The 27018-nt window shown below is 48.8% G+C and overlaps 1 protein-coding gene and 1 long non-coding RNA gene across 4 annotated transcripts in view; one reads left to right on the top strand and one right to left on the bottom strand.

Annotated features, from left to right (window-relative positions):
• Nucleotides 1-20621, bottom strand: part of TRMT11 (tRNA methyltransferase 11 homolog) — a 46812-nt gene extending 26191 nt beyond the window's left edge. Inside the window, exons 1-9 of the mRNA XM_064170275.1 lie at nt 20511-20621; nt 17650-17715; nt 16867-16940; nt 15130-15211; nt 14954-15046; nt 13230-13364; nt 11650-11806; nt 7946-8026; nt 6652-6816 (exon numbers count right to left, since the gene is read on the bottom strand). Coding sequence (XP_064026345.1) covers nt 6652-6816; nt 7946-8026; nt 11650-11806; nt 13230-13364; nt 14954-15046; nt 15130-15211; nt 16867-16940; nt 17650-17715; nt 20511-20585 — 928 coding nt within the window. The 5' untranslated portion in view covers nt 20586-20621. The remainder of the gene's footprint in view (nt 1-6651; nt 6817-7945; nt 8027-11649; nt 11807-13229; nt 13365-14953; nt 15047-15129; nt 15212-16866; nt 16941-17649; nt 17716-20510) is intronic.
• On the top strand, nt 19581-26785 carry LOC135189672 (uncharacterized). Of its 3 annotated transcripts, none has more exons than XR_010308213.1 (4): nt 19581-19983; nt 23745-23865; nt 24059-24113; nt 24641-26785. It is a non-coding gene; the product is annotated as an uncharacterized LOC135189672 (long non-coding RNA). The 3 variants fall into 3 exon arrangements; XR_010308214.1 differs by lacking the exon at nt 19581-19983 and adding an exon at nt 20658-20740; XR_010308215.1 differs by lacking the exon at nt 19581-19983 and adding an exon at nt 20748-20946.
• The last annotated feature ends 233 nt before the right edge of the window (nt 26786-27018 follow it).

The raw sequence follows: 27018 nt of genomic DNA, 5'->3' as shown, positions 1-27018 counted from the left end.
AAACCCTCCAAGTCAGACTCCTAAAGATTCAAATCCTCCAGCAGACACATCCAAGTCTGTTGCTGCTCAGGCCCTTCTGGCACCTGCTAAGGCAAAAGCTAAGACAAAGAGTGGTTCGCAGGAGGATGTAAGAGATGGGACCTCTGGTGATCAGCAGCAAGAGGAGGAAGAGGAGACAGTTAGTCTGCGAGACCTTGTAGATGTTCTGAGACAACAATACTCAAGTGAGAGGAGTGCTGTGAGGTTAGCTGCCAGGAGAGAGGATGGTTCCCATGAGTTTAGGAATGCTATGAGGAAGATTGTGTTAGGCCCGGCACCACCAGAACAACAGGAAGAGGAGGAGGAAGATGACATCCAAGGCTCAAAGGATCCACTCAGAGAGGTCAGGGAAGTTAGAAAGGAATACACAAGGGAATCAGGTGAGCCAATCTTAAGCTGGCTAGTGAGATGCCGTGGCATTGGTGCTAATGCTCTGCAGGTAGGAGACAAGTCTGCCAAGCAGCTGGGACCACTCACTAAGGAGAGTGGAGTGGACAAACACCTAGCAAGTCCTCTTGGTAGGGTTAGCTTGTGGACACGCCTTTTGTTGGCTGTGGCTATGAGATATCCTTCCCGAGATGATTTGCCATGGGCTGCCAAGAAGTGGAACACTGTTGAGCAGGGAATTAAGCTTTTGAAGGAGTTTGCTGTGAAGGAAGTGCTTTATGGAGATCATGGCACTCATGAGCCTGACGATATTCCTTTGGGGACAGGTCTCATGAAGAAGCTGATTAAGCTTGCTCCTTCATCCTATGCTAACATCTTGGCCAGTAAGTTTCTATCAAGGAGTGATAATGGAAGATCCTTCACTGTTGGTGAATTCACTGACCAGCTCAGGCAGATTGAGGACAGCTTGTCACATTCTGGTATAATCTGTGCCATAAAGACTATGACTACAGAGCTTAAAGATGGTATAAGAGATGGCATTAAGGAGAGTATGAAAGAACTGAAGGAGGATCTCAAAAATCTGGTAAAGGATACCATTCCTGCATCATCTGAATGGGTGCATGTTTCTGCAGTCAGGAACAGACGCCCACCTCCTGCAAGGCAATTCCAGCCTAGGAGGAGACAAATTCCACCCAGACAGCAGCAATCACGTGCGTCACTGTGGATACTTCTGCGTGACACATACGGTGAGAACATGAACAAATGGGATGGTAAACCTACTTCAGCTCTTTCAAAGAGAGTCAGGGATCTGCAGAGTGGCAGAAACAGAGGCAGCAATGCCAGAAAAGTAGCTGTCACTTCTTCAGCTCCTGAGAGCAACTGCAATTGTTCCAACAGTTGCAATTTCTCTCGCAACAACACTAATCACTGTGTACACCCTACATGCCATGTTCAGCATTAGGGGTGCCCTGCCTCCAGCCAGGAGGAGGAAAGGGATAGTGGAGAGAACCGAATCTATTGGAATGTATTCATTAGGTGGCCTGGCAGTTCAAGAGTTCGGAAATACAGGGCTTTAGTTGACACAGGTGCTCAATGTACTTTATTGCCATCAAATTGCAAAGGGACAGAGTCCATTTCTATCTTTGGAATCACTGGTGGATCTCAAGAGTTAACTAAGGTACAGGCTGAGATCAGTTTAACTGGTAAAGAGTGGAAGACACATACTATTGTAACTGGTCCTGATGCGCCTTGCATTTTGGGAATTGACTTTTTGAGACAAGGTTGTTTCAAAGATCCTAAGGGTCATAAATGGGCTTTTGGAATAGCATCTGTAGAGATTGAGGATGATAAATTGAAATTGTCTGTTAGACCTGAACTTTCTGATGAATCTGCAGTTGTGGGACATCATGACATAGAGGACTTGGAAGTGCCAATTGCAACTCAAACTGTTCATCATAGGCAGTACAGAACTAACCGTGACTCTTTGTTGCCCATTCATCAGCTGATTCGTCAATTGGAGAGTCAGGCTGTCATCGAGAAAGCTCATTCACCTTTCAACAGTCCCATCTGGCCTGTGCGTAAACCTACAGGCGACTGGAGACTCACAGTTGACTTCCGTGCCCTCAACGAGGTGACACCACCCATGAGTGCAGCTGTGCCGGACATGCTGGAACTCCAGTACGAGCTGGAATCGAAGGAGGCTAAGTGGTATGCAACCATTGACATTGCTAATGCTTTCTTCTCTATTCCCATAGCAAAGGAGTGCAGGCCTCAGTTTGCATTCACCTGGAGAGGAATCCAGTACCAGTTCAATCGTTTGCCTCAGGGGTGGAAACACAGCTCAACCATCTGTCACTCAGTCATCCACAATGCACTGGAGAAAGGTAAAGCTCCAGAGCATATCCAGTACATCGACGACATCATTGTGTGGGGCCAAACTGCTGAGGAAGTCTTCGAGAAAGGTAACAAAATCATTGACATTCTGTTGCAAGCAGGTTTTGCCATTAAGAGAGACAAGGTCAAAGGACCTGCCAAAGAAATTCAGTTTCTGGGAGTGCGGTGGCAGGATGGTCGCCGTTACATTCCTCAGGATGTGATTGACAAAGTCTCTACCATGGCAGTTCCCACCAGTAAGAAGGACACACTTTCTTTTCTTGGTGTGGTGGGATTTTGGAGACTACACATTCCTGGTTTCAGTCAGATTGTCAAACCTCTGCATGATGTGACTCGTAAGAGAAACAATTTCGAGTGGGGACCTGAACAACAAGCAGCCTTTGATCAGATTAAGCGAGAAATAGTCCATGCAGTGGGCTTAGGACCTGTGAGATCTGGTCCGGACATTAAAAACATTCTGTACACGGCTGCCAGTGACAATGGTCCAACTTGGAGTCTTTGGCAGAGAGCTCCAAATGAGACACGTGGACGTCCTCTTGGTTTCTGGGGACGTTGTTACAGAGGTTCAGAGACAAATTACACTGCAACTGAGAAAGAGATTCTAGCAGCCTATGAAGGAGTGAAAGCAGCTTCTGAAGTGATTGGAACTGAGTCACAATTGCTTTTAGCTCCTAGACTGCCAGTTCTTAATTGGATGTTCAAAGGCAAAGGTTCATCACCACATCATGCCACAGATGCAACCTGGTCTAAATGGATGGCTTTGATAACCCAACGAGCGCGAATGGGTAATCTTGACCGACCTGGTCTGGTGGAGGTGATCACCAACTGGCCGGAAGGCACAGACTGTTCCAAACCTCCAGAGGAGAAAATAACTCGTGCTGAGGAAGCTCCTCCCTATGGTGATCTCTCTGATCAGGAAAAGAACTATGCTTTGTTCACAGATGGTTCCTGTCGTCTTGTTGGGAACAAGCGAATATGGAAGTCAGCAGTTTGGAGTCCAACCAGGAGAGTTACCGAAACGAAAGATGGAGAAGGAGAATCCAGTCAGTTCGCTGAGGTAAAAGCTGTCCAACTTGCTCTTGATGTGGCTGAACATGAGAATTGGCCTATCCTTTACCTCTACACCGACTCGTGGATGGTAGCCAATGCTCTATGGGGTTGGCTAAAGGACTGGAAGAAGCATGGTTGGCAGAGGAAAGGAAAGCCTATTTGGTGTGCTGATCTATGGCAGGACATTGATGCACGGCTGGAGAAAACTCCAGTGAAGGTGCGGCACGTAGATGCACACATGCCTAAGAGCAGAGCAACTGAGGAACATCAACATAATCAGAAGGCAGATCAAGCTGCTAAGATTGCTCAAGTTGATACCAACTCTGAACTTGACATTGACCTTGATTGGAAACACCGAGGTGAGCTGTTCTTAGCTCGGTGGGCCCATGACTCGTCTGGACATCAAGGCAGAGATGGAACATACCGATGGGCTCGTGATAGGTCAATTGACTTGTCCATGGACGCTATCACCCAAGTCATCTATGACTGTGACATTTGTGCTGCTATTAAGCAGGCTAAGCGAATCAAGCCCTTATGGTATGGTGAGAGATGGTCAAAGTACAAGTATGGTGAAGCCTGGCAGATTGACTACATCACTTTACCTCGATCTCGTTCTGGCAAGCAGTATGTGCTGACGATGGTAGAAGCCAGCACTGGATGGCTGGAAACCTATCCAGTTCCACATGCTACTGCACGTAACACCATTGTTGGTTTGGAGAGACAGATCTTGTGGAGACATGGAACTCCGGAAAGAATCGAGTCAGACAATGGTACTCATTTCAAGAACAATCTTGTGAAAAACTGGGCTAAAGAGCATGGTATTGAATGGATCTATCACATACCCTACTATGCACCAGCTTCAGGGAAGATTGAGCGCTACAACAGTTTGCTGAAAACCACCCTCAAAGCCATGGGGGGTGGAACTCTGAAAAACTGGGACAAACATTTAGCAGAAGCTACCTGGTTGGTAAATAGTAGAGGTTCAGTAAGCAGAGCAGGACCTGCACAATCAGATTTAGTCCAAACAGTAGACGGTGATAAAGTTCCTGTTGTACGTGAGAAGAATCTGTTAGGGAAAACTGTTTGGGTATTTTCTCCTTCGGGCGAAGGGAAACCTGTCCGAGGGGTGGTTTCTGCTGAAGGTCCTGGTCATACATACTGGGTAATGCAGGAGAATGGTGAAATCCAGTGTATTCCACAGAAAAATTTAACTTTAGCTGAGAGAGTTTAAATTCAAGCTGTTAGGAGTTTTCTGTTCTAGGTAACATCGGCGCCCAACACTGAGAGAATCTACGATAGAATCTACAGTACGTGAGCACGAACCCAACATCATCTGGGAGTCCCTGTTCTGAGCTTTTGAATCACCTACATCTGATTGAAGTGTGAACTGAACTTGTATATATTGTTTTGGTGTAAATATTGGTTTAGATTAGATTGGATAATTCTCAGCGATACTCTGAGCGAAGTAGACAAGGGGTGGATTGTGCTAGTTTGAAGCAAGCTGGAATGTTTTGGTAGCAGAACTAGATAACGGGCAGTGAAATGAAAAACAATTGTGTCTACTTCTCTCACAGTCACGCTGAGAACTCTGGGAAGAAGAAGAAAACATTCTCCATTTTGTTTCTCTCTCTTGCTTTTGCCTTAGACCTGGTCACATCTCATTAACCCTGCTCCCACTAACCTTGCTCCCTAACCTCTTGGCTGCACCTCTTTTCTTCCTGAGAACTGGGGTAAGGTTGAGAGGGCCGGGGGGAGGTGTTGGGGTGGTTTGAGAGCCCCTCCTGGGGACTCAGGTTTCTGGGAGGGGAGTTGTGCTTTTGTATTGTTTATCCTTTGTATATTTCTGTATATAATTGTATATAACTGTATATATTGTAAATAGCTGCTTGTAAATTCTGCTAGCTGTAAATAAATTGCTTCATCTGTATTCCCAGGGTCCGTCTGAGTTAGCTGGGGCAAATTCAAAAGTGTGGGGGGCGGGGAAACCCCCAAACCATCACAATCAAGAAATGCTTTTACTGAATCACACTTCACTGAGGGATGATTTTCAACCTTATTTCTTTCTAGTGGAAAGCTTTGTTACATGTTTATAAAATCATAGAACCAACCAGGTTGGAGGAGACCTCCAAGATCATCCAGGCCAACCTAGCACCCAGCTCTAGACAATCAACCAGACCATGGCACTAAGTGCCCCAGCCAGGCTTGGCTTCAACACCTCCAGGGACAGCAACTCCACCACCTCCCTGGGCAGCCCATTCCAATGCCAATCACTCTCTCTGACAACAACTTCCTCCTAGCATCCAGCCTAGACCTCCCCTGGCACAGCTTGAGGCTGTGTCCCCTTCTTCTGTTGCTGCTTGCAACAGCTCTGTCGCGCTTCTTTGGACACCTTCCAGCACCTCAACATCTCTCTTGAATGACAGAATCACTGAACTGTTTTGGTTGGAAAAGTCCTCTAAGATCATCCAGTTCAACCATCAATCTAAGATCACCATGGCCATTAAGCCATGTCCCAAAGTGCCATGGCTACACACTTCTGGAATACCTCCAGCGACAGTGATGCCACCACCTCCCTGGGCAGCCTGTTCCAATGTCTGACCACTCTGGCAGCAATTTTTCCTAATCTCCACCCTAAACCTCCCCTAGCACAATTTCAGGCCATTCCCTCTCATTCTATGATATTTGGGAGAAGAGACCAAGCCCCCAACCTAACTCCAACTTCCTTTGAAAGAAGCTCTCCCCTCAGCCTCCTCTTCTCCAGGCTAAACCCCAGCTGTGTTCTCCAGAGCCTTTCACCAGGTTTTTGCCCTTCTCTGGACCTGCTCCAGCACCTCAATGTCCTTCTTGGAGTGACAGGCCCAAAACTGAACCCAGTACTCAAGGTGTGGCCTCACCAGTTCTGAGTACAGGGGGACAATCACTTCCCTGCTCCTGCTGGCCACACTGTTCCTGATGCAAGGTAGGATGACATTGCCCTTCTTGGCCACCTGGGTACACACTGGGTCACCTTCAGCTGGCTGTCAACCAACACCCCCATGTGCTTTTCTGCTAGGCAGCTTCCAGGGCTGGAGCAATCATGCAGCTGTTGTGAGCCAGTAACTATTCTTAAACTAAACACAGAGACATCAAACGCTGAGACAATCTCCACAGTGCTGCTTCCAGCTGTCAGGTTCTGCTGCATGGAAGCTGCAGATGTGAGCACTCAAGACACTGTAACAGAGTTCAGAGGCATTCATCTCTTAGTCACTGTCATGAAGCAACAAAAAGGATTAAGGAACTCACGATCTGTAATGATGGCATCAAAGAGCATCCCTTTTCTCCATACTGGCCTTGAAGAATCAGACACCAGTGCATCAAGGTAATACTGCTCCAACCCATACTGTCTGAGATTAGCTCTGATGTTTTCATCTGGCCCTCTCCATTTCTGGTTCTTTCTGCTTGCCTTGCCTAGGAGGAGAAGCATGGAATGCAACTAGCCAAAAAGCAGAGTCAACAACTGCTGGAAAAAAGCTTTCATCTCTCTGTCATTTCATTTCAATGTCACACACACAAGCTGAGTTTGTCTCCTACTTTACTTGCAGTCACAAGAATTTGCAATCTAGTTTCAGAAGTAGCAAGTAAAAAGTACATGAGGGAAGTTCTGCTGCACCACCACACAGGGAGTCACAGAACACACTCATAAAAATCACAGAATGCCAGGCAGGAAGGGACCCCAAGGACCACCTGGTCCAACCTGCCCAGGTGATGGTGGAGTTGAAAGGAGCAGGCCCAGCACCCTGGCAAGCTGAGTCTTAGAAGTGTCCAATGTAGGGGACTCCACTGCTTCACCTGGGAGATGATTCCAGTGTCTGCCTGTGCTCAGGGCCAAACATTTTCTTTTGCAGTCCAAAGGACTCTCCCCAGCAATAACTTGTAGCTATTAACCCTTCTCTTCTCCATGGGACTCCTTGCACAAAGGCAGTCTCCATCCTCCTGGTAGCCACTTTTTATGCACTGGGCCATGGCAATAAGGGCTCCCCTCAGCCTTCTCTTCTCCAGGCTGAACAGACCCAGCTCTCTCAGCCTTTCATCACATGGCAGAGCTACCATGCCTCTGAGCATTCTTGTGGCCCTTCTCTGGACACTTTCCAGCCTGTCACACCTTTTTTGTGTAGCATGAATGCAGCTTATGGCTGGTGAGAAGTTCTCACTATCCATCAGCCCCAATCCTGTCTAGTTAAGTCAGAGACAATTTGCACTGCAGTTTTTCAGAGAAGCAAGACTTGGATTAGACTTGCTGGGACAGGTTATGAGAAGCTTCCTACATCACAGGCTAGGAAAGCACACAGCTGTTGCAGTTTCAATTTGGAACTTAGTTTTGGTTTTCATTATTTCTTTTATTAGCTACTTCCTGCCTAAAAACCCCTAAAAAAGAAGAGAATAGGATGCATATATATTGCTAAACAAAACCAAACAAGATCAAAGGAATCCTGTGAAGATTAATACTGCTTTAAAATCCACCAAGTGTCATCTGCTACCACGGGGATTCTTAAATTCCAGAGAGCAAGGTTTCAGTGGCTCAGAAACCATAACATACCTAATCCATGGATTGTGTTGTAATCTATATCAGCACCACACACATATGCTCCAAAGTGAGCTGAGGAGATCAGAAGGCCACCTAGAACAAGGAGAAAAAGGGGGAAAGCATAAACAGCTGTCATAAATGGTAGCTGTTAGGATCTGTGCCAGGAGCTCTTGCTCGGGAACTTGAGGAGTTTGCATTAGTAGCACAAGAGACCCAAGGAAAGGAAGAAGGGAGAGGGGGAGAGAGAGGGGGAGGGAGAAAGAAGGGAGAGGGGGAGAGAGAGGGGGAGGGAGAAAGAAGGGAGAGGGAGAGAGAGAGGGGGAGGGAGAAAGAAGGGAGAGGGAGAGAGAGAGGGGGAGGGAGAAAGAAGGGAGAGAGAGAGAGAGAGGGGGAGGGAGAAAGAAGGGAGAGAGGGAGAAAGAAGACAGAGAGAGAGCAGGCAGTTCAAATCACTACACAACTATAATCAGAGATAATAACATCAAGTCCCTTCTTTTGCTATCTTGTTAAGCCCTGTTCTTCCTTATCTCTGGAGACTGTGCCTAGGAGTCAGTTCATGGTTTTCAGTATTTCAAAGCAGTAAGATCCTTTAATCATCACTTGGACCAAAACTTTGAATTCTGTTTTTCAAGGAGCAGAATTTCACAGCATTAGCAAACAACTGGGAAAACCACCACCCAAAACTGGCAATTCTGCTGTGTCTGTTATCAGCTTGCTTAGCTGTGGCTAATATCAAAGCTGCTGAACAAGGTGATCACTTCTTGAGTAAGAAGCAATGGTCAGGAGCCTTGGACAGGTTAACTATCTTCAACAAACAGCAACTTCCAAACTTTCTGCAACTGTTTTTCAGTGTGAAAGCTACACAGGAGTACATTTTCTCTGTGTGCTGCCTCTTCTGTCAGTTGTCATTAGCCATACTCCTCCTGTAACAAAACTGGTTTATTTTAATCACTGCTATTGTGATCTGCTTTCATAATTTAAAGCAAACTACCAGAATAGCAGGTGAGATTTCCCCTGGAAATTGGGCAGAAAAGAGTAAATGACATTTGCTTAACAGCTTCCAAAAGCCAGAGAGCAGCAGATTACCTACCAGCTGTGCTGCTGAGTTGGTGACAAGGAGGGACATAGCCAGCAGAATGGTTTAAAACAGAACCAGTGAGGCTGTGAACCTCGCACTGCCGATGCCAAAGGCTTATGGAGGATACAAAAAGTTCTGCTGGAATAAGAGGAGTGAATGCTGCAGGAGGAAGAGTTGCTCAGCACAGGGAATGATGAGCAGGCTGGCTGTGTGGGTGACACCAGTCGCTCCCAGTCACCAGCAGCAAGCAGAGGAGCACCTCAGGTGGCTGTGCTGCCCCACATCTCCCAGTGGGCACCAAGAAATCCCTACACAAGTGCTGCGGGCACAGGCTGAAGATCCCTTCTCAGAGCACCAGGATTCTCCTGGATCATATACTGATGAACTCAACCAAAAGTGAAGGTGAGGAGAATGGAAAAAAACATCAATTCCTCTGCTTTGTCTTGTGAAATGGATCAGGGAAAAGCAATGTTACTCACCCCAGAGGAGGCCCCCATTTTCCTTCTTGGCTGTAATCCCTCAGAAGAGATGGGCAGTACCTCCAGAGGGTCAAGACAAACTTAGCTAGCCCTGACCCCAAGTCTGGCATACCACCCAGGCCTACAAAAAAGTCAGAAGAAAGTCCTTTGCCTATCTAAGAATGCTTTCAACAGGAACTTAGAGCTTTCAAAACATCTCAGCTGGTTCCACTTCAGCTGTGTGCAGACAGGTGCATGAATACTTAAGTACTCTACCATGGCTAGCCCTCTGACAGAGGCATGCCAAAGGTTCTCCACCATGAGAGTGGTGAGGCCCTGGAATGGGTTGCCCAAGGAGGTGGTGGAAGCCTCATCCCTGGAGGTGTTTAAGGCCAGGCTGGATGAGGCTCTGGCCAGCCTGCTCTAGTGTGAGGTGTCCCTGCCCATGGCAGGGAGTTTGGAATTGGATGATCCAACCCTGACTGATTCTGTGATTCTAATGAGAGTCACTGTGTTCCCTGATGACTATTAGCAGAATGCTGATGGCACAGGACTTCCTGACTCTTGATGCTACACTACTTCCCTCACCTCTTCAGCAGAGATGAAGGTCTGACCACACCAGTGTCCTCCAGCAGCCCCAAGACAAAATTCCTGTCCTTTGCAATTATGCAGCATCAAGAATTGGCAAAGGGAACAGTAGGGCCAAATATCTTGCAAAGGCACAAACAAGAAGCTTCCTGAGATAACCTGAACAGATTGCCCAGGAGGGAGTACAAAATATTCAGGCAAAAGACTTCTTTCTGCCCTCCCAGTTTCCTGCTGCCCACCACTGGGGACATAATGCCTAAACAGTTAATGAAAGCTGTGGTTTACATCTCAAAACCAATCCTGGCCATTCCAACTCTGCTTTACAAAAACAGCTCAGCCAAGTCTCCTAAAGCAGCCTGTTCCAAAGCACTATACAGGCCCAGGACAGGATGAGGTCCCATCCCTGCAGATATTAAAGATCAGATGTGATGTAGCTCTGGGCAGCCTGATCTAGCTGAAGGTGTCTCTGCTGACTGCAGGGGGGTTGGACAAGATGAACTTTGAGGAACCCTTTCAAGCCAATGCAGTTTGTCAGCCTGTGAATTCTGATTGTCCTCTCTTACAGTAAATGTGCATGAGTTGGGAGGTGGCCCCTTCAGCCAAAACAATTTGTTTCTAACAAGGAAGCTCCATTTTTACAAGGCTTTCCTAATTTGGCACTATTTACCTTCTCAGTGCCAAAAGCAGGAAGAAACCAAGCCAAGTATTAGAGCTGCACCAACAAACAAATCTGAACTGTAACTGTATGTGTGTCACATGTGCTCTCTTTGATCAAAGCTGGGCAAAATCCAAGTCAGACACACAACCTTTGTTATACTTTTGAGGAAGCTACAGTAGTAAAGCAAGCAAAAAGTACTTCTAGGTTACACACAGCAATGTGGAATAAAATCTCCCCCTCCTGGCCTCACTAGAGGAGAAAGACAAGGTGTGAATATTATCCTGGGGGCCAGATGTGATGGCACAAGCAACTGATCACTACTGAATGCTAGAACCCAACAACTGCTGTGCTGTGTTACATGCCCAGCAGTGTCCTCAGCACTCCTCTAAAGAGCCACCTCCAAAAATGCTGCTGCTGCTTGGAAAATTCTGCAAGTGGCTGCAAGGAATGCTCTAGCCAAATTCTTGGTCAGCTTTGGATCATAAGCAGTCCATGACACATATGAACTGCTGTTAAATCATGCTACGTTGTTTACATCTTCTGAAGTTGGTCTCCTTCACCCCCAAAGCCCTTTGAAGTTAACAAAATCGTCACTGTGAGCGTGGCAGAGCCCTGGAGCAGGCTGCCCAGAGAGTCTCCACCTCTGGAGGCATTCCAAACCCACTGGCCATGCTCCTGTTTGATTTACTCTGAGTGCCCCTGTGTAGCAGAGGGCTTAGACTAGATGATCTTCAGAGGTCATTTCCATTCCTTCCTATTCTGCCACTCTGTGTGATGCTGTGAAAAACACTCACTTTACCACCACCATTTTGCTTTTGGTATCCTCCCAGAAATCAGTTGAGTGCCAGAAGACACTGTGCAGGCACAAATGAAATGTGAGCACTAAGACAATCTCCCAATTTATCCCACCAGCAGAACAGAGAGAAATCTATACCTGTCCCAACAAATGGATCATATACAACATCATTGGCTTTTACTCTGCCATGGTTGGCCATAATGAAAGACAGGCAGGCATCCATGCTGGTATTTCCAATGAAGTGTCTCTTTTTCACACTGTAGGACTCAATAAGTTCTCTTTGGCCATCTGCAATCTGTTGAAAGATGTAAAAATCACTGGGAGGTCACAGACAGGAGATGCAAGCAGACAGGCTGAGGGACCTGCTTAAGAGACAGCATCCAACAAATAGGTAACTGCATAACACTTTGTTAGCTGAGTGGCCTGGAGCACAGCCCTGTGAGGAGAGGCTGAGGGAGCTGGGGGTGTGCAGCCTGCAGAAGAGGAGGCTCAGGGCAGAGCTCATTGCTCTCTGCAGCTCCCTGCAGGGAGGCTGTAGCCAGGTGGGGTTGGGCTCTTCTCTCAGGCAAGCAGCAACAGAACAAGGGGACACAGCCTCAAGTTGTGCCAGGGGAGGTCTAGGCTGGATGTTAGGAGGAAGTTGTTGTCAGAGAGAGTGATTGGCATTGGAATGGGCTGCCCAGGGAGGTGGTGCAGTCACTGTCCCTGGAGGTGTTGAAGCAAAGCCTGGCTGAGGCACTTAGTGCCATGGTCTGGTTGACTGGCCAGGGCTGGGTGCTAGGTTGGACTGGATGAGCTTGGAGCTCTCTTCCAACCTTTTTGATTCTACGATCACAGGATGTTAGGGGTTGGAGATCGTTGAGTCCAACATCTCTGCCAAAGCAGGACCACTCAAGACAGGTCACACAGGAGCACATCCAGATGGGTCTTGAAAGTCTCCAGAGCAGGAGACTGCATCACCTCTCTGGGCAGCTTGCTCCAGGGCTCCAGCACCCTCAAAGTGAGGAAGTTTCTCCTCATTTCTTGTGGAACTTCCCGAGTTCCAGCTTACACCTCTTGTTACTTGTTCTATCATTGGGCACCACCAAAAAGAGGCTGGCACCTTTCTCTGGACTCCCACCCCTCAGATACTTACAGGCATTAATAAAATCCCCTCTCAGCCTTCTCTTCTCCAGACTAAACAGCCTCAGGTCACTCAGTCTCTCCTCACAGGAGAGATGTTCAAGCCTCTTCACCATCCTCATAGCCCCTGCTGGACTCTCTCTAGTAGATCCCAGTCTCTTTTGAATCAAGCAGCCCAGAACTGGGCAGTTTCAACTTCAGTTTGCTTTCTGCCATCTAAAATATGACAGACTTCTTTCCCAGCAAAAGATATCTTGGTTCAACACCAAGATAAATTCTTCCAGGCAGAGGGCAAAAGCATACAACCAACTGAGAGGGGAAATTTGGATGAAATAGTAACAATTAGAGCAACTTTTCTCTAAATCTAAGTAATAAAGAGCCAGTTCCTGGCAATTCAGGCTTAAAATAACTTCCAAATCATGAGCAGTAGAACTGCATGTTAACAGGTGTGTACAGATGCCCATGACTGAGGTCACACAGAGGCTCCACCTTCACTGGCTTTTCTGTCACACTCAAAGCCTAAATTTAGGACAGTGCTGAGAGATCAGAATTTACTGTGAAAGCTGACAAGAACTGAAGCAAGCATACTCACTCACCCATCTCCCAAAATACAGGTGAAGGGGCTCTTCTGGAACTTTATTAGGGTCCATTCCATAATCTTCCAAAATCCAGAAGATGTGCTCTGGATTCTTCAAATTTACTTTTCCTTTGAATGGCAGAAATTCAAGGGCCTATAAAATAAACAGGGTGGAAAAAACCAGTGTGTCAAAGTGTTGAAATATGTACCTGTGATGGTTTGGGTGTTACCTCCACAAGCACACACTTGTGAAATCACCCAGATTAGACTCAGCCAAGCTGGAAATTAAGGAATGAAGCTTTATAGTCACAGCTTAGCACAACATCCAAGCAGGTATTTACAATCTCTACAGCTGTATACAGAAAGAGACAAGTTAAAAAGGTAATACAGAAACACAGCAGCCCTCCCAGAAACCAGAGTCCCCAGGAGGGGCTCCCAACCACCTTTCCACCTCCCTTCCACCCCTCTACCTTATTCCAGACTTTGCTTTATGTTCAGGGTGAGTTTGGGGAATTGGCCAGGGGGGTTAGGAAGCAGAGGGATTAGTTACACAGACAGCAGGTTAGGGAGAGAAGGGAGGCAGCCAGAGGCAGAGAGCAACTCTGTTATCTGTGTTTGTGTTCTTATCCATCTCAGCAAGCCTGTGAGTGCAGCAGACATCACCATTGTTTCCTTTTCACAGCCTGTAACCTAATTCCTCTCATTAAAATATCCCAACTAGGCTCAAATTAGCAGAACAAAGAGGAAAATTGAAAACAAACCAAACCTAAAAAAAACTAAATCCCACAATGTTAGAAGGAAGCCCTTCCCAAAGAGAATGATTGGCATTGGAATGGGCTGCCCAGGGAGGTGGTGGAGTCACCATATCTGGAGGTGTTGGAGTCACCATGCCTGGAGGTGTTGAAGCAAATCTTGGCTGGGGCACTTAGTGCCATGGTCTGGTTGGTTGGCCAGGGCTGGGTGCTAAGTTGGACAGATCTCTTCCAACCTGCCTGACTCTGTGATTCTCTGAATTCCACTTGTGAGAAACAGTAAAGTAGCACTGGAAGTACATTCTCAGTTTCTTCTGGATTTTCATAGATTCATGGAATGGTTTGGTTGGAAGAGACATCAAAGAACATCCAGTTCCAATCCCCTGCCATGGGCAGGGACACCTCCTGCCAGCCGAGGTTGCCCAAGGCCTCATCCAATCTGGCCTTGAACACCTCCAGGGAGGGAGCATCCACTGACTCCCTGGGCAACCTGTGCCAGTATCTCACCACTCTCACTGCAAAGATTTTTTTCCTAATTTCTTCCTTCCAGTTTAAATCTCCTCTCCTGAAGCTTCAATCCATTTCCTTTCATCCTATCTCCACAAGCCCTTTTGAAAAGCCTCTCCCCAGCTCTCCTGTAGCCCCCTTCAGGTACTGGCAGGGTGCCCTAAGGTCTCCCCAGAGCCTTCCCTTCTCCAGGCTGAACAACCCCAACTGTCTCAGGCTCTCCTCACAGGAGAACTGCTTCAGCCCTCTGATCATCTTTGAGGTCTCCTCTAAAACCCATGTGCCTGACATGGTCTGCTCAGACCAAACCAAAAGGCAAAGTCATGAATTTTGAGGGAACGCTCATTCAGACAGAAACACTTCATACAGAGTTGAGCAGATTGAAGGCATAAACTGCTTTCAGACCTTCAGACTGATAGTGCAGAGTCAGAACAACATGAATGGACTAAATGACATGTCACAGGTTTCTTAAACACCTACTTACATCTATCTTTTGTATTTTCTGTGCTTGGGTCAGTGTTTTATTGAAGGTATGGATATGGATTTTGTAAGTAGAGTCTGACTGTAGATATGGAAGCTGAAAAACAGGCAAAGAGACTCTTCATTAGCACAGCTGCAGTGCTACAGGACCCATATTATGCAGATTCTTTACAAGCATACCATCTTGTCCCTTGGATAGCTCCTCAAAGATGCATAGAGCTCCCCTGCAGATCTTCCATGAGCCCACAGTTCAAATATAGACCTGAAATGACAAAGATTTTGACAGGGCAGGCACCTCAATTTTAATCCAGCCATTCTACAACTGCTGCTCCTGAACCATGCCTCCAAGGTACCCCTCAAGCCTGTCATGTTAGGCAGGCACCTCTGAAAAAGACCAAAGGCCACTGGAACAATCACTGTTTGGCTCTTAAATGTTCTAAAGGAACCCTGCTGCAGCTGAGGGCTCAGGTACCAGCATGAGGAGGGTGACACAAAGAATCCACAACCTTTCTGTTCCAAACTCTATCATCAGCTTTTATGCATCACTGGGTTTATCTTTCAATTCCATATGATTTCAAAGCAAGCCACTAACTAAATATTATCCAATACTGGCCCTGCACCATTTCAAGATGCTACATTGACCACATACTAAGTAAAGAACATGGGCACACTGTAGAATCAGTCCTGCAGGCTCCAGTAATGCCTCCTCAATTCTAGAGCTAATTAGAGGCTGTTTAAGAGTCCAATATAAAAAATCAGTATTTTATATGCACAATATAGAACAATTTTCTACCAGCTACATTATCATTTACATTGTAGAGTTTAAGAACTCCTGGCCTCAATGGTCTTGAAGGTCTTTTAAAGAATAGAATCATAGAATGGGTTAGGTTGGAAGGGAACTCAAAGCTTACCCAGTTCAAATCCCCTGCCATAGGCAGGGACACCTCCCACTTGAACAGGTTGCTCAAGGCCTCATCCAACCTGGCCTTGAACACCTGCAGGGAGGTTGTGGAGCACAGAAGCACAGAATGTGATCTTTGATGACATTCTGTGCTCCACAACCTCCCTGGGCAACCTGTGCCAGTGTCTCACCACCCTCACTGCAAACAACTTCCTCCTAACATCCACTTTCAATCTCTCCTCTGCCGGTTCAAACCCATTCCTCCTCATGCTGCTGTTACAAGACCTTGTCAATAGTTCCTCTATAGCCCCCTTCAGATACTGGAAGGTCACTCCAAGGTCTCCTCCAAGCCTTCTCTTCTCCAGGCTGCACAGCCCCAACTCTCATCACCTGTCCTCAGAGCAGAGCTGCTGCAGCTCTCTGAGCATCTTCATGGTCTCCTCTGGACTTGTTCCCACAGTTCAAAGTCCTTCCTGTGTGGGGGGCTCCAACATAATTGGACTCAGTGTCTGAAAGGCCTTTTAAAGAATGGTTGGGCTCAGTGTCTGAAAGGCCCTTTAAAGAATGGTTGGGCTCAGTGTCTGAAAGGCCCTTTAAAGAATGGTTGGGCTCAGTGTCTGAAAGGCCCTTTAAAGAATGGTTGGGCTCAGTGTCTGAAAGGCCCTTTAAAGAATGGTTGGGCTCAGTGTCTGAAAGGCCCTTTAAAGAATGGTTGGGCTCAGTGTCTGAAAGGCCCTTTAAAGAATGGTTGGGCTCAGTGTCTGAAAGGCCCTTTAAAGAATGGTTGGGCTCAGTGTCTGAAAGGCCCTTTAAAGAATGGCTGGGCTCAGTGTCTGAAAGGCCCTTTAAAGAATGGTTGGGCTCAGTGTCTTAAAGGCCCTTTAAAGAATGGTTGGGCTCAGTGTCTTAAAGGCCCTTTAAAGAATGGTTGGGCTCAGTGCTCTTAAAGGTCTTTTTCCAACCTAAATGATGCTATGATTCTATTCTATGAGTCTCTGTGATCTTCCACCTCTTACTTGGCACATACTGTCCGCTTCATCAGTCCTCTTGCCATCTCTTCTGAAGGAATATTGAGAATCCAGAATGGAGACTGAAATAAAGGGGAGATAAAGTGATGCAAATACCCAGCTGGGGGATGTCAGATGAATTACACAGCTACACAATTCTCTTCTATAAAAACAAAGCAGGCCTGCTGAAGACAGAAACCAAGAATGAATCTGTTAACTGGACAGAGAACATGAGGACAAAACAGTTCATTTGTGGCAAAATTGCATCCTGAGCCTGCATGCCTGCAAAATTTTACCAGGCATTTCATTTTCCCAGCACATTTTTGACTTGGTAAAATATTATTCCCTAGATTATTAACCCTCTAAAGAGTCAAACTCCCCTTTGTTGCATGGAAGTAGTAACTTAAACCCAGAAACTTTCTCTGACTGCCCATCCAGCTTCCTAGCTTCACTCTTCCAGATAGGCTGCCTCTGATTTAGAGGCAAGCACAACATTCCAGCTGCTGCTGAAGGATTTCAGGGTTCGGCTGTTCTGAAAGAGGAGGAGATTCTCCCAGCAGATGGCACTGCTTCTTCTCACACTGCTGAAGACATCCTGAGGAGTGCTTTGTGCATCTTTTACTCACTCCTGACTCTGGACTGCAATTGAGAATTGCTCAGTTTTGGAAGATTCCTCATTTTCCTAAGAAACATCAACATTTATTCAGCTACTCACATCTAATAAGACAAAAACCACTATAAAGAAGACACTTGCACAGCATGCTGCAGGAAAATGTTGTGGTCCTCACTTACATTGACACGGATTTCCTGCTCACCGCTGAACTGTCCACCATAAAGTGAGAGCAGAGATGCTATTTCCTAAGGGGAAACACAAAGGTCAGGCTTTAAGAGCAGTAAGTAATGTTTAAAAGGCAGGGGAAAAAAGAAGAAAAAAGGCAGCACAGCAAAAATTCTAATGCAGGTGGTGACTTTTGGGCTCTGTGAGCAAAACAGCAACAGAAGTCAGAATGGAGGGCTGCAAAGATGCTGAAGGGACTGGAGCACTGCCCTGTGAGGGGAGGCTGAGGGACCTGGGGCTGCTTGGTCTGATGAAGAGAAGACTTAGAGGAGATCTAATATATATGTTTATAAATATCTGAGGGCTGGGGGTCAGGAGGGAGGGGACAGGCTCTGCTCAGATGCACTCTTTGATAGGGCAAGAGGCAATGGATGGAAATTGCAGCAGGGGGAGTTCCATCTTCATATGAGGATGAGTATCTTTACTGTAAGGGCCCCAGAGCACTGGAACAGGCTCTCTTCTCTGTAGACTTTCAAGGCCTGTCTGGATGTGTTCCTGTGCAACCTGCACTAGATACTTTGGTCCTGCTCTGGCAGGGGGGTTGGACTCGATGTCCACAGGTCCCTTCCAACCTCTATCATCCTGTGATCCTGTAATGGTGTTTGCAATTGGCTTTCCATGGGGACTGACTCTTAAAGAGTGGTTGTAAGGATAAGGCAGAGGTTCACAATTAAAATCAGCTTGTATGCACTGGCCATGAACTGTAAAACCAGGCCCTTCTGCTGTAAAAGCAGCTTTGAGTTCAGGTGCAAGGCAGGAGCTGTGGTAAGGTTAAGGAAAGTTGCAGCCTACAACACAGTAAGATCCACTTAGGCAAATCTCAGTAATCAAATCCCAACACTTGGCATTTTCTCCTTCATCAAAGTCTTTACAGTTCAGTTCTGCACTCTCATAACAATATTCACAGATACAGAGAAAGGCTTGGGTTGGAAGGGCCCTTGAAGATCATCCAGTTCCAACCCCCCTGCTGTAGGCAGGGATGCCTCCCACTAACCCAGGTTGCTCAAGGGCCTCGAATATCCCCAAGGAGAGGACACTCACAACCTCCCCATGCAACCTGTTCCAGTGTCTCACCACCCTCAAATGTAAGTACTTTCTCCTCACGTTCAGATAGAACTTCCTATGCTCCAGTTTCTGCCCATTACCTCTTGTCCCACCCCTGGGCACTACTGACAAAGGCTGCTCCTGAAACCTACCCTTTAGATATTCACAAGCACTGGTAAGTTCCCTCTCAGTCTTTTCTCCAGACTAAGCCCTACGAGGAGCAGCTGAGGGAGCTGGTGCCTGCAGCAGAGGAGGCTCAGGGCAGAGCTCATTGCTGCCTGCAGCTCCCTGAAGGGAGGCTGTAGCCAGGTGGGGTTGGGCTCTGCTGCCAGGCAGCCAGCACCAGAACAAGGGGACACAGCCTCAAGCTGTGCCAGGGGAGGTTCAGGCTGAACATTAGGAAGCTCTTCACAGAGTGATTGGCATTGGAATGGGCTGCCCAGGGGAGGTGATGGAGTCCCCATCCCTGGAGGTGCTTAGAAGGAGGCTGGATGAGGCACTCAGTGCTATGAGTTAGTTAATCAGAAGGTGATAGGTTGGACTCCATGATCCTAGAGGTCTCTTGCAACCTGGTTAATTCTGTGCTTCAGTGGAAAGGGCTCAAGTCCCTCACCCTTCCTTCATCAGGCAGCTGCTCACCTTCCCTCAATCACCTCTGCACCCTCTCAAGCAGTTCCCTGTCCTTGAACTGAGGAGCCCAGGGCTAAACCAGCCCTCGCATCGCCCGCAAGCAGGCGTAGCAGAGACAGGTCAGGCAGCTGAGAGGGCTGGAAAGTTCCTTGCTTGGTAAGTTTCAGACACATCAGGTCCCCAACGCTGCTCTTCGCAGAGCCAAACACCAGCTGAGCAGTACGAGAGAAAGGAACTGGAGCCAGGAGCGTCCCAAGAGAAGGGAGATGCTTCAGCACCAGCCTCGGTAGAGTTGGGGAATGGACGCGAAGGTCTCCTCTGACCAAAACAATTCTGCGACCCTTTTATTGTACCCACAGCAGAGTGGCAGAAGCAGTTGCCGAGTTTAAAGAGACACCGAAACAGGCCCTTAAAAACATTTTGTAAGGCCTCCTTTTCCCATCCCGGTCTCCGTTTCTCATCTGGAGCCTCCGGTATTCGCTGGCAACCTCTCCCAGCCCCAAAGGCTCTTGAACTCGACCAGGAAAGCGCTGCCTTACAGGCACCAGGGAGCGGCTCCCCGCTGAGCCCAGAGGCAGCAGCAGGGAACCTGCGGCCGACGCCAAGCCGAGGAGGTGAGCTGCAGCGCCCCACCAGGGGATCCCTCGCCGCAGGCCAAGGGGAGCTTCCAAGGGGCATTGGCTGCCCCCCGCCGCCGGCTCCCTTGTTCCGGCCGCCGCCAGGCCGCCCGCCGCGCACAGCCGGGCCCGAGCCGCCACAGCCGCCCGGCCCCCGCCGCCCACAGCCGCCCCGGCTCCCCGCCGCCCCGGCTCCCCGCCGCCCACAGCCGCCCCGGCTCCCCGCCGGCCCCGGCTCCCCGCCGCCCCCAGCCGCCCCGGCTCCCCGCCGGCCCCGGCTCCCCGCCGCCCACAGCCGCCCCGGCTCCCCGCCGGCCCCGGCTCCCCGCCGCCCACAGCCGCCCCGGCTCCCCGCCGGCCCCGGCTCCCCGCCGCCCACAGCCGCCCCGGCTCCCCGCCGGCCCCGGCTCCCCGCCGCCCACAGCCGCCCCGGCTCCCCGCCGGCCCCGGCTCCCCGCCGCCCCCAGCCGCCCCGGCTCCCCGCCGCCCGGCCCGCCGCGACCCGGCCCCCGCGGGGCGCTCACCGGCAGGCGGAACTCGAGGTGCTCCTGGGCCAGCAGCAGCAGGTAGCGGGGCCGCAGCGGCGCCGCCAGCGCCATGTCCGCCCATCGCCCGCCTCCGCGGGCCGCATGCGCTGCCGGGCGGGCGCAGCGCCGCGGCGGGAGGAGCCCGGCGGGGAGGCGGCGGCGGCGGCGTGCGGCCCGCGGGGGCTCCGCGGCGAGCCGGCGGCGGTCAGGTCCCTCCGTAGCTCAAGGTACCGGCGTTAGCAGCCGCTCTGCCGGCCGAGGGGGAGCGCAGCTGGTGAGGCTGCGGAGGGCTCTGGCCGGTTCGGGAGGTGCTTTTCAGCCTGCCCGGCGGCCACCTCTTTCCTTCACACGCACCGCAGCAGCTCTCCTCGCTGTCCCCCCTGGGGCAGCTCATTAAGCACCATTAGCAATTAACGGAGGCCATGGGAGTCAGGTTCGTTTTTCCGTGGGGAGGAGGTCAAGGCCGGGCAGGTTGGGTGCGGGAGCAGGTGAGGTGAGGAACAGGCTCCCAGGCCAGGGGCAGGAATGAGACTATGCAGCAAAGGAGAGAGGGGGCAAAGAGAGGTTTTTGCTGCCAGTTTATGCTCTGTTTGGTTTCACCATCTCGAGTTGCTGTCTGTAATCCCCCAGTCGCTGCTCTCCCTGTTGTGCTGAGGTGAAAAGTTCAGTTTATCCAGATTTTGGTAAGCCCTCTGTTAGCCCCAGGCCAGCTCAGCCCTGGCCTCCTGCTCTGTACTTTCTGTGCTGATTTTTGGACAGCTTTCTGGGTTAGTTTTATTTTTCTAGGTGCTTGTGACCTGTGAGTGCTGCGCAGGCCACCTCTCCAATCCCATCCTGCAGCTTCTCCAGTTGGCTCTTCTTCTGGTGCTGCCCAAAGGAACTGATGGAGAAGCTGGCAGCTAAATGTGACTTTTGCTACAAGAGGGAGCAAGGGAGGGAGGTGTGGATCAGGATTGTGCACCTCAGCAGCTGAAACTGAGATACAGGCTGGGGTCGGAGTGGCTGAGAGCAGCCAGAGAGGGATCTGGGGGTGCTGATTGATACCTGCCTGAACATGAGCCAGCAGTGTGCCCAGGTGGCCAAGAGAGCCAGTGGCATCCTGGCCTGCATCAGGAATGGTGTGGCCAGCAGGAGCAGGGAGGTCATTCTGCCCCTGTACTCTGCACTGGTTAGACCTCACCTTGAGTACTGTGTTCAGTTCTGGGCCCCCCAGTTTAGGAGGGACATTGAGATGCTTGAGCGTGTCCAGAGAAGGGCAACGAGGCTGGGGAGAGGCCTTGAGCACAGCCCTGCGAGGAGAGGCTGAGGGAGCTGGGATTGGTTAGCCTGGAGAAGAGGAGGCTCAGGGGAGACCTTATTGCTGTCTGCAACTACCTGAGGGGAGGTTGTGGCCAGGAGGAGGTTGCTCTCTTCTCTCAGGTGGCCAGCACCAGAACAAGAGGACACAGCCTCAGGCTGTGCCAGGGGAAATTTAGGCTTGAGGTGAGGAGAAAGTTCTTCCCTGAGAGAGTCATTGGACACTGGAATGGGCTGCCCGGGGAGGTGGTGGAGTCGCTGTCCCTGGAGCTGTTCAAGGCAGGACTGGACGTGGCACTTGGTGCCATGGTCTGGCCTTGAGCTCTGTGGTAAAGGGTTGGACTTGATGATCTGTGAGGTCTCTTCCAACCCTGATGATACTGTGACACTGTGATACTGTGAAACTCAGCAGTAAACACAGTGCTGAGCTGCCGGCAGACCCTGGGGGCTTTGTAGGGTATCAGGGAGTGACAGGGCTGGGGGGAATGGAGCAAAGCTGGAGGTGAGGAGAGTCAGACTGGAGGTGAGGAGGAAGTTGTTGAGCAGGAGAGTGGTGAGAGGCTGGAATGGGTTGCCCAGGGAGGTGGTTGAGGCCCCATGGCTGGAGGTGTTTGAGGCCAGGCTGGCTGAGGCTGTGGGCAGCCTGCTCTAGGGTAGGGTGTCCCTGGGCATGGCAGGGGGGTTGGAGCTGGCTGCTCCTTGTACTCCCTTCCAACCCTGACTGATTCTATGGTTCTATGGCATGTTGGGATTGCTGAGGGAGAATTAGGAGAAGGAGTCTTTTATTTTTCCATTCATTCTCACTTTAAATGTCTTGGCTGTATAACTTCCACTCCAGAGACTCCTTAGGAGAGGTTATTGGTATGATTGCTGAAGCTCAATCCCTTTGAGACTGGCTTTCCCTTTGCCTGCAGAGCATTGCTGGTTATCTTTGAAGGTGAACACCTCCAGTTTCCAGTGACACTGTTTTCTACAGAAGATAGGTTGGACTGGATGATCTTGGAGGTCTCTTCCAACCTGGTTGATTCTATGAATTTAACAGCAGCCCCATTTCTTGCTGGTTTTGCCTCGAGGAGCCATGCACAGTCAGTGGCAGTCTCTTTGTGCTGCTCAGCGTAGTTTGGAAGTGGTGTGTGTGTTAATAAGCAACAGTTGGAGAGTGTTTTGATCCTGACATAACAGATGATGTGTCTGTAAACATCACACACGCTCCTGTGCTGCCACTTGGGAGAGTCAAACCATTTCTTAGAGTAGATTTGGGGCGTCGGGACAGAGTTACATAACTGGGAAGGGAAAGGAAGAATGCTTACACTTTTTAGCCTTCAGGGGAATTTTAAGTACACAAAACATAATTCCACAAGTTGAAGTTCATCCAGGAAGCTGGAATTAACCACCTTCCTCTCACAGCAAGTGTAGCAGGATCATATGACAATCATTAGTTTCAATTTAAGACTGAAAAGCCATTATTTAATGTGTGCTGCTGCATAGCTTTCTTAAACCTCTTTCACAGCCCTTTTGTTGCCATCTTCTGCTCTTCTAGACCCCCCAAGGAAGCAGAAGTGTTTCTTGTGTGACCTGTTCTAGTGGGAGGTGTCCCTGCTTATGACAGGGGGTTGGAACTGGATGATCTTTGAGGTTCTTTCCAACCTAAACCATTCCATGATTCTGTGACTTGTGTGTTCTTCTGGGTCATTCAGGGAGCTCTGTCACAGGGTTCCTGTGCAAAGCATCATAGCAAAGTAGATAAATACCCTCACTTAAAAACCCCACAACCATGCTTTTATAATATAACAATACCTAATTTATGATTCAGTCATTGAACTCTTCAGAATTTGGATTCCTGACCATTTTCCTATAGAAAATCCTGCACCAATCCTGTTTTATCTCTCTCTTGTCTGCTTTTCTGTGAGCCTCTTAATTCCTGTCATTCAACAGGTGGAGGACGGGATCCAGCACAGCCATAGTTACAGGTGGATCTCTCTGGGTATGGAAGGGTCTGTCCCTAATTCATCAAAATGATTCCACCCTGCACAGAGAGCCCATCAGCTAATTACAGGTAATTTGTGCCTGGAGCAGCTCTCCAGTGCCAGCTCCCTTTGCCGCCTGCCCCTGGGCTGTAGCTGGCAGCGTGGCTGTGCAGCAGAGCCTTTTAAGGGAGAACCATGCCTCCTGGGTTTGTGTGCCTGCCTAAACCTGCCCTTGCAGGCAGCGCCGCGCTCACTGGGCTGCGTTTCTGCTTCTCTTTTCAGTGCCTGGTGAGGAAAAGCCTCCTGTTCCCACCGCAGAGCAGCATTTCAGCTCCAGGTAATGCTTTCTGTGCACAGCAGCTCCTGCAGTCTGTGGGAAGCTTGGCAGCTTTGTCCACCTTTAATCAGTGTGCGGGCAGCAGAAGGGCTGCCCACTCCTGCGTAGGGGTTGGTGGCTGCTGCCGCTTGGGGAGTGATTTGCTTTCTGGCCTGTCAGTAAGCCTGTGCTGGGCAGCTCAGCCAGGGCTGCTGGGGAAGGCTGCGAGGCTGCTGGTGCTTGCAAGTGCTTTACAAGGTGTCACTGCACGGAGAGTAAGTGCTGTGCAACGGGGGGTGTTACACGGAGGCTGTTGGGGGTGTGTGGTGACTGGGACTGGTGGCACACTGTCTAACCTTGAAAGCACAGCTTACTGCCCTGTGTTATGAAGTGCCTTCTGAATTTTAGCTTTCATGTGTTTCATCCATGTAGAGTTACAGGTGGACTTAATCTTCAGATTCTTACAGCCTTTTTCAGCAGCCTTGCCTCTCACCCAGGAAAAACTCTTCCCAGAATGATCAGGCTGATCTGTTGTTTTCACTTCACAGCTGCCCCAGTGCACCTAGGAACTGCAGCTACAACCAGGCAGTGATTTGTTTCCTGCTGGAGCACCGTAAAAGACTCCCAAGCAATGGAGGGAGATAAAGGGCAGAGTGCTAAAGCCACCAGCGCAGTGGGAGACCTGAGGAAAAGCTGGCAGAGCTGGGCAGAGGATCACATTGAGTATCAGAGGAAGAACCCTTTCAGCAGCAATGACAGGCTGGCATCAAAACCTGGGCATACTCATAGAGGAGATCCCACCTACGGGAGGCCTCCTGAAGGCTCTCAGACTGAGCAGCGAGGGAAAGATGCTCACTCACACGTGGGAAAGGAGGTGGAAGAGCTGTGCCTGATCATTAGAAGCACTGGACAGGTGGGAGAAGATGGGCACGTGAGTGTGACCTTTGGGCAGCTGTTTGAAACATATGTGACTATCTCCAACAAAGTAGTGGGAATCCTGTTAAGAGCCAGGAAACATGGGCTGGTTCATTTTGAAGGTGAAATGCTCTGGCAAGGAAAAGATGATGATGTGGTCATCACTTTACTACAATAAGGCTTTGTTGCCTAAGGAATTCTGCTGCACAGTTCCATTTGGGGGGAAAAAAACCCTATCTAGGTTTTCATTACAGAATTTCAACAGGGCATGGGAGCAGGTGAGAAAATGAGAAGCATGAAAAAAAACATTTTTGTAAAGCTGGCAGAGCTTTGGGCAGAAATCACAAATAATGAACTAATGCAGCCTGCTGCCACTGGATTGTCCTTTACTAGCATCTACCACCAAGCATTCCACAGTTCTTCACTCCACTGGCTTCCTGCTGTAGGTTACTGACAGTATCAATAATAAACTTGCTACCATACAACACTGATCCTTGCAGCTTATGAAATGTTTGCTGAGGAGGAATTCTTACACCTCTTCCAAGAAAAAAAAAGAGCCTGGTAGGTAGCAAAAGTGTAGGTTTGATTTTCACGTGGTGAAACTGAATAAATGGAAGTGATTTTCATGAAGCATATGAAAATTCCCAGATTTATAGGAATAGGACAGCAAAGATATTTGTTGGTACTAAATTAGTTGTATGTGGTGTGTATTATAGAGAGATGCACTAGTCCTGGTATTCAGTAGTCTGTTCTTAGCAAACCTGCAGTGTCTCTTGTTCTTTGTCCTGTCTCACATCTGGTTTACTTGCTGTGTCATACCCTAGAAGAGCACAAAGCTCTGCGGACTTTTGGTGCATTCAGTGCTGTATCCTTTGATACCAAGGGATGTGGGGTGCCACAATGTGAAGATGTGAAAGGCAACAGAAACTGTACCAGAGGGGCACTGCAGCCACAGAATCATAGGATGGTTTAATTTGGAAGGGACCTCAAAGCTCAGCCAGTTCTAGCCCCCCACCATAGGCAGGGACACTAGAACAGGTTGCTCAAAGCCTCATCTGACCTAGCCTTGAACACCTCCAGGGAGAGAGCAGTCACAACCTCCCTGGGCAACCTGTTCCAGTCATGAGAGGGGAAAAATAAGCTGCTTTCTGTTCTTTCACCAAGAGAAGGAGAGAAGAGCTCCTGTAGTGCTAAATGCAGAAATAAAGTCTAGTGGGGCAGTCCCAAACCTTATTTATCTGAGGCAGGGCTGGGCTGTGCTTTCAGAGCACACTTGTGAGTTCCTCAAGCCAGGAGTAAAAATAATCAGCCCATTAAAATTGAGATCAAAAGATGACCAGCAACAACTTCCTTCAGGGTTCTTGCAGGGGAAGACTGATTAACAACAACACAAAGAAAGGCAGAAAAAGCACTGCTTATATACAACAGCTGTAGCAATGCTCTTAAAAGAGAACCAAGACCTGCATTTACAACAGTTCCCACCACAAAAACTGTATAATTAGAGCTATAAAAGTCTATTTTTCACTACTGCAAATAAAAACTTAGATGTGGTGTTAACTACATTACTTGCAGGGTCTTTAAAGTAAGATCCTCTCTTGCCTCAGAAGGATATGGAGAGATTTATCAGGTTGGTAAGTGATATTAAAAGTGGTAAATTATTTTATGCTGTATATAAACCAGAAGTGTTTTGGCTAAAAGCCTAAAAGAATGTTCTTTAGTTTTGACATTTCTATACAATGTGCATCACAGTGAGTCAAATAAAAATACAGATTTTCTTAGCCCTCTGCTTCCTTTTCTGAGTGAAAAGACAATGAAATTAGAAAAGAAGGGAAGAAAGTAATGTACTGCAATAAGGACGTTTAGGAGCCAGATGCAGAGGATGGAGGAGGAGACAAAGGGTAGGATTAATCACTGCAGAATGGCAGCAGGTTGGAAGCTGCCCCAGATAGTGCTGGTGTGTTCTCTTGGATTTCAAACCCATTCCTGCTTTGGCTCGGTCTTGCAGCTGAAA

Source organism: Pogoniulus pusillus, chromosome 33 (genome assembly GCF_015220805.1).
Source record: "Pogoniulus pusillus isolate bPogPus1 chromosome 33, bPogPus1.pri, whole genome shotgun sequence".
In the NCBI taxonomy this organism is placed as follows: Eukaryota; Metazoa; Chordata; class Aves; order Piciformes; family Lybiidae; genus Pogoniulus; species Pogoniulus pusillus.
This window is presented reverse-complemented; position numbering and strand designations above follow the sequence as displayed.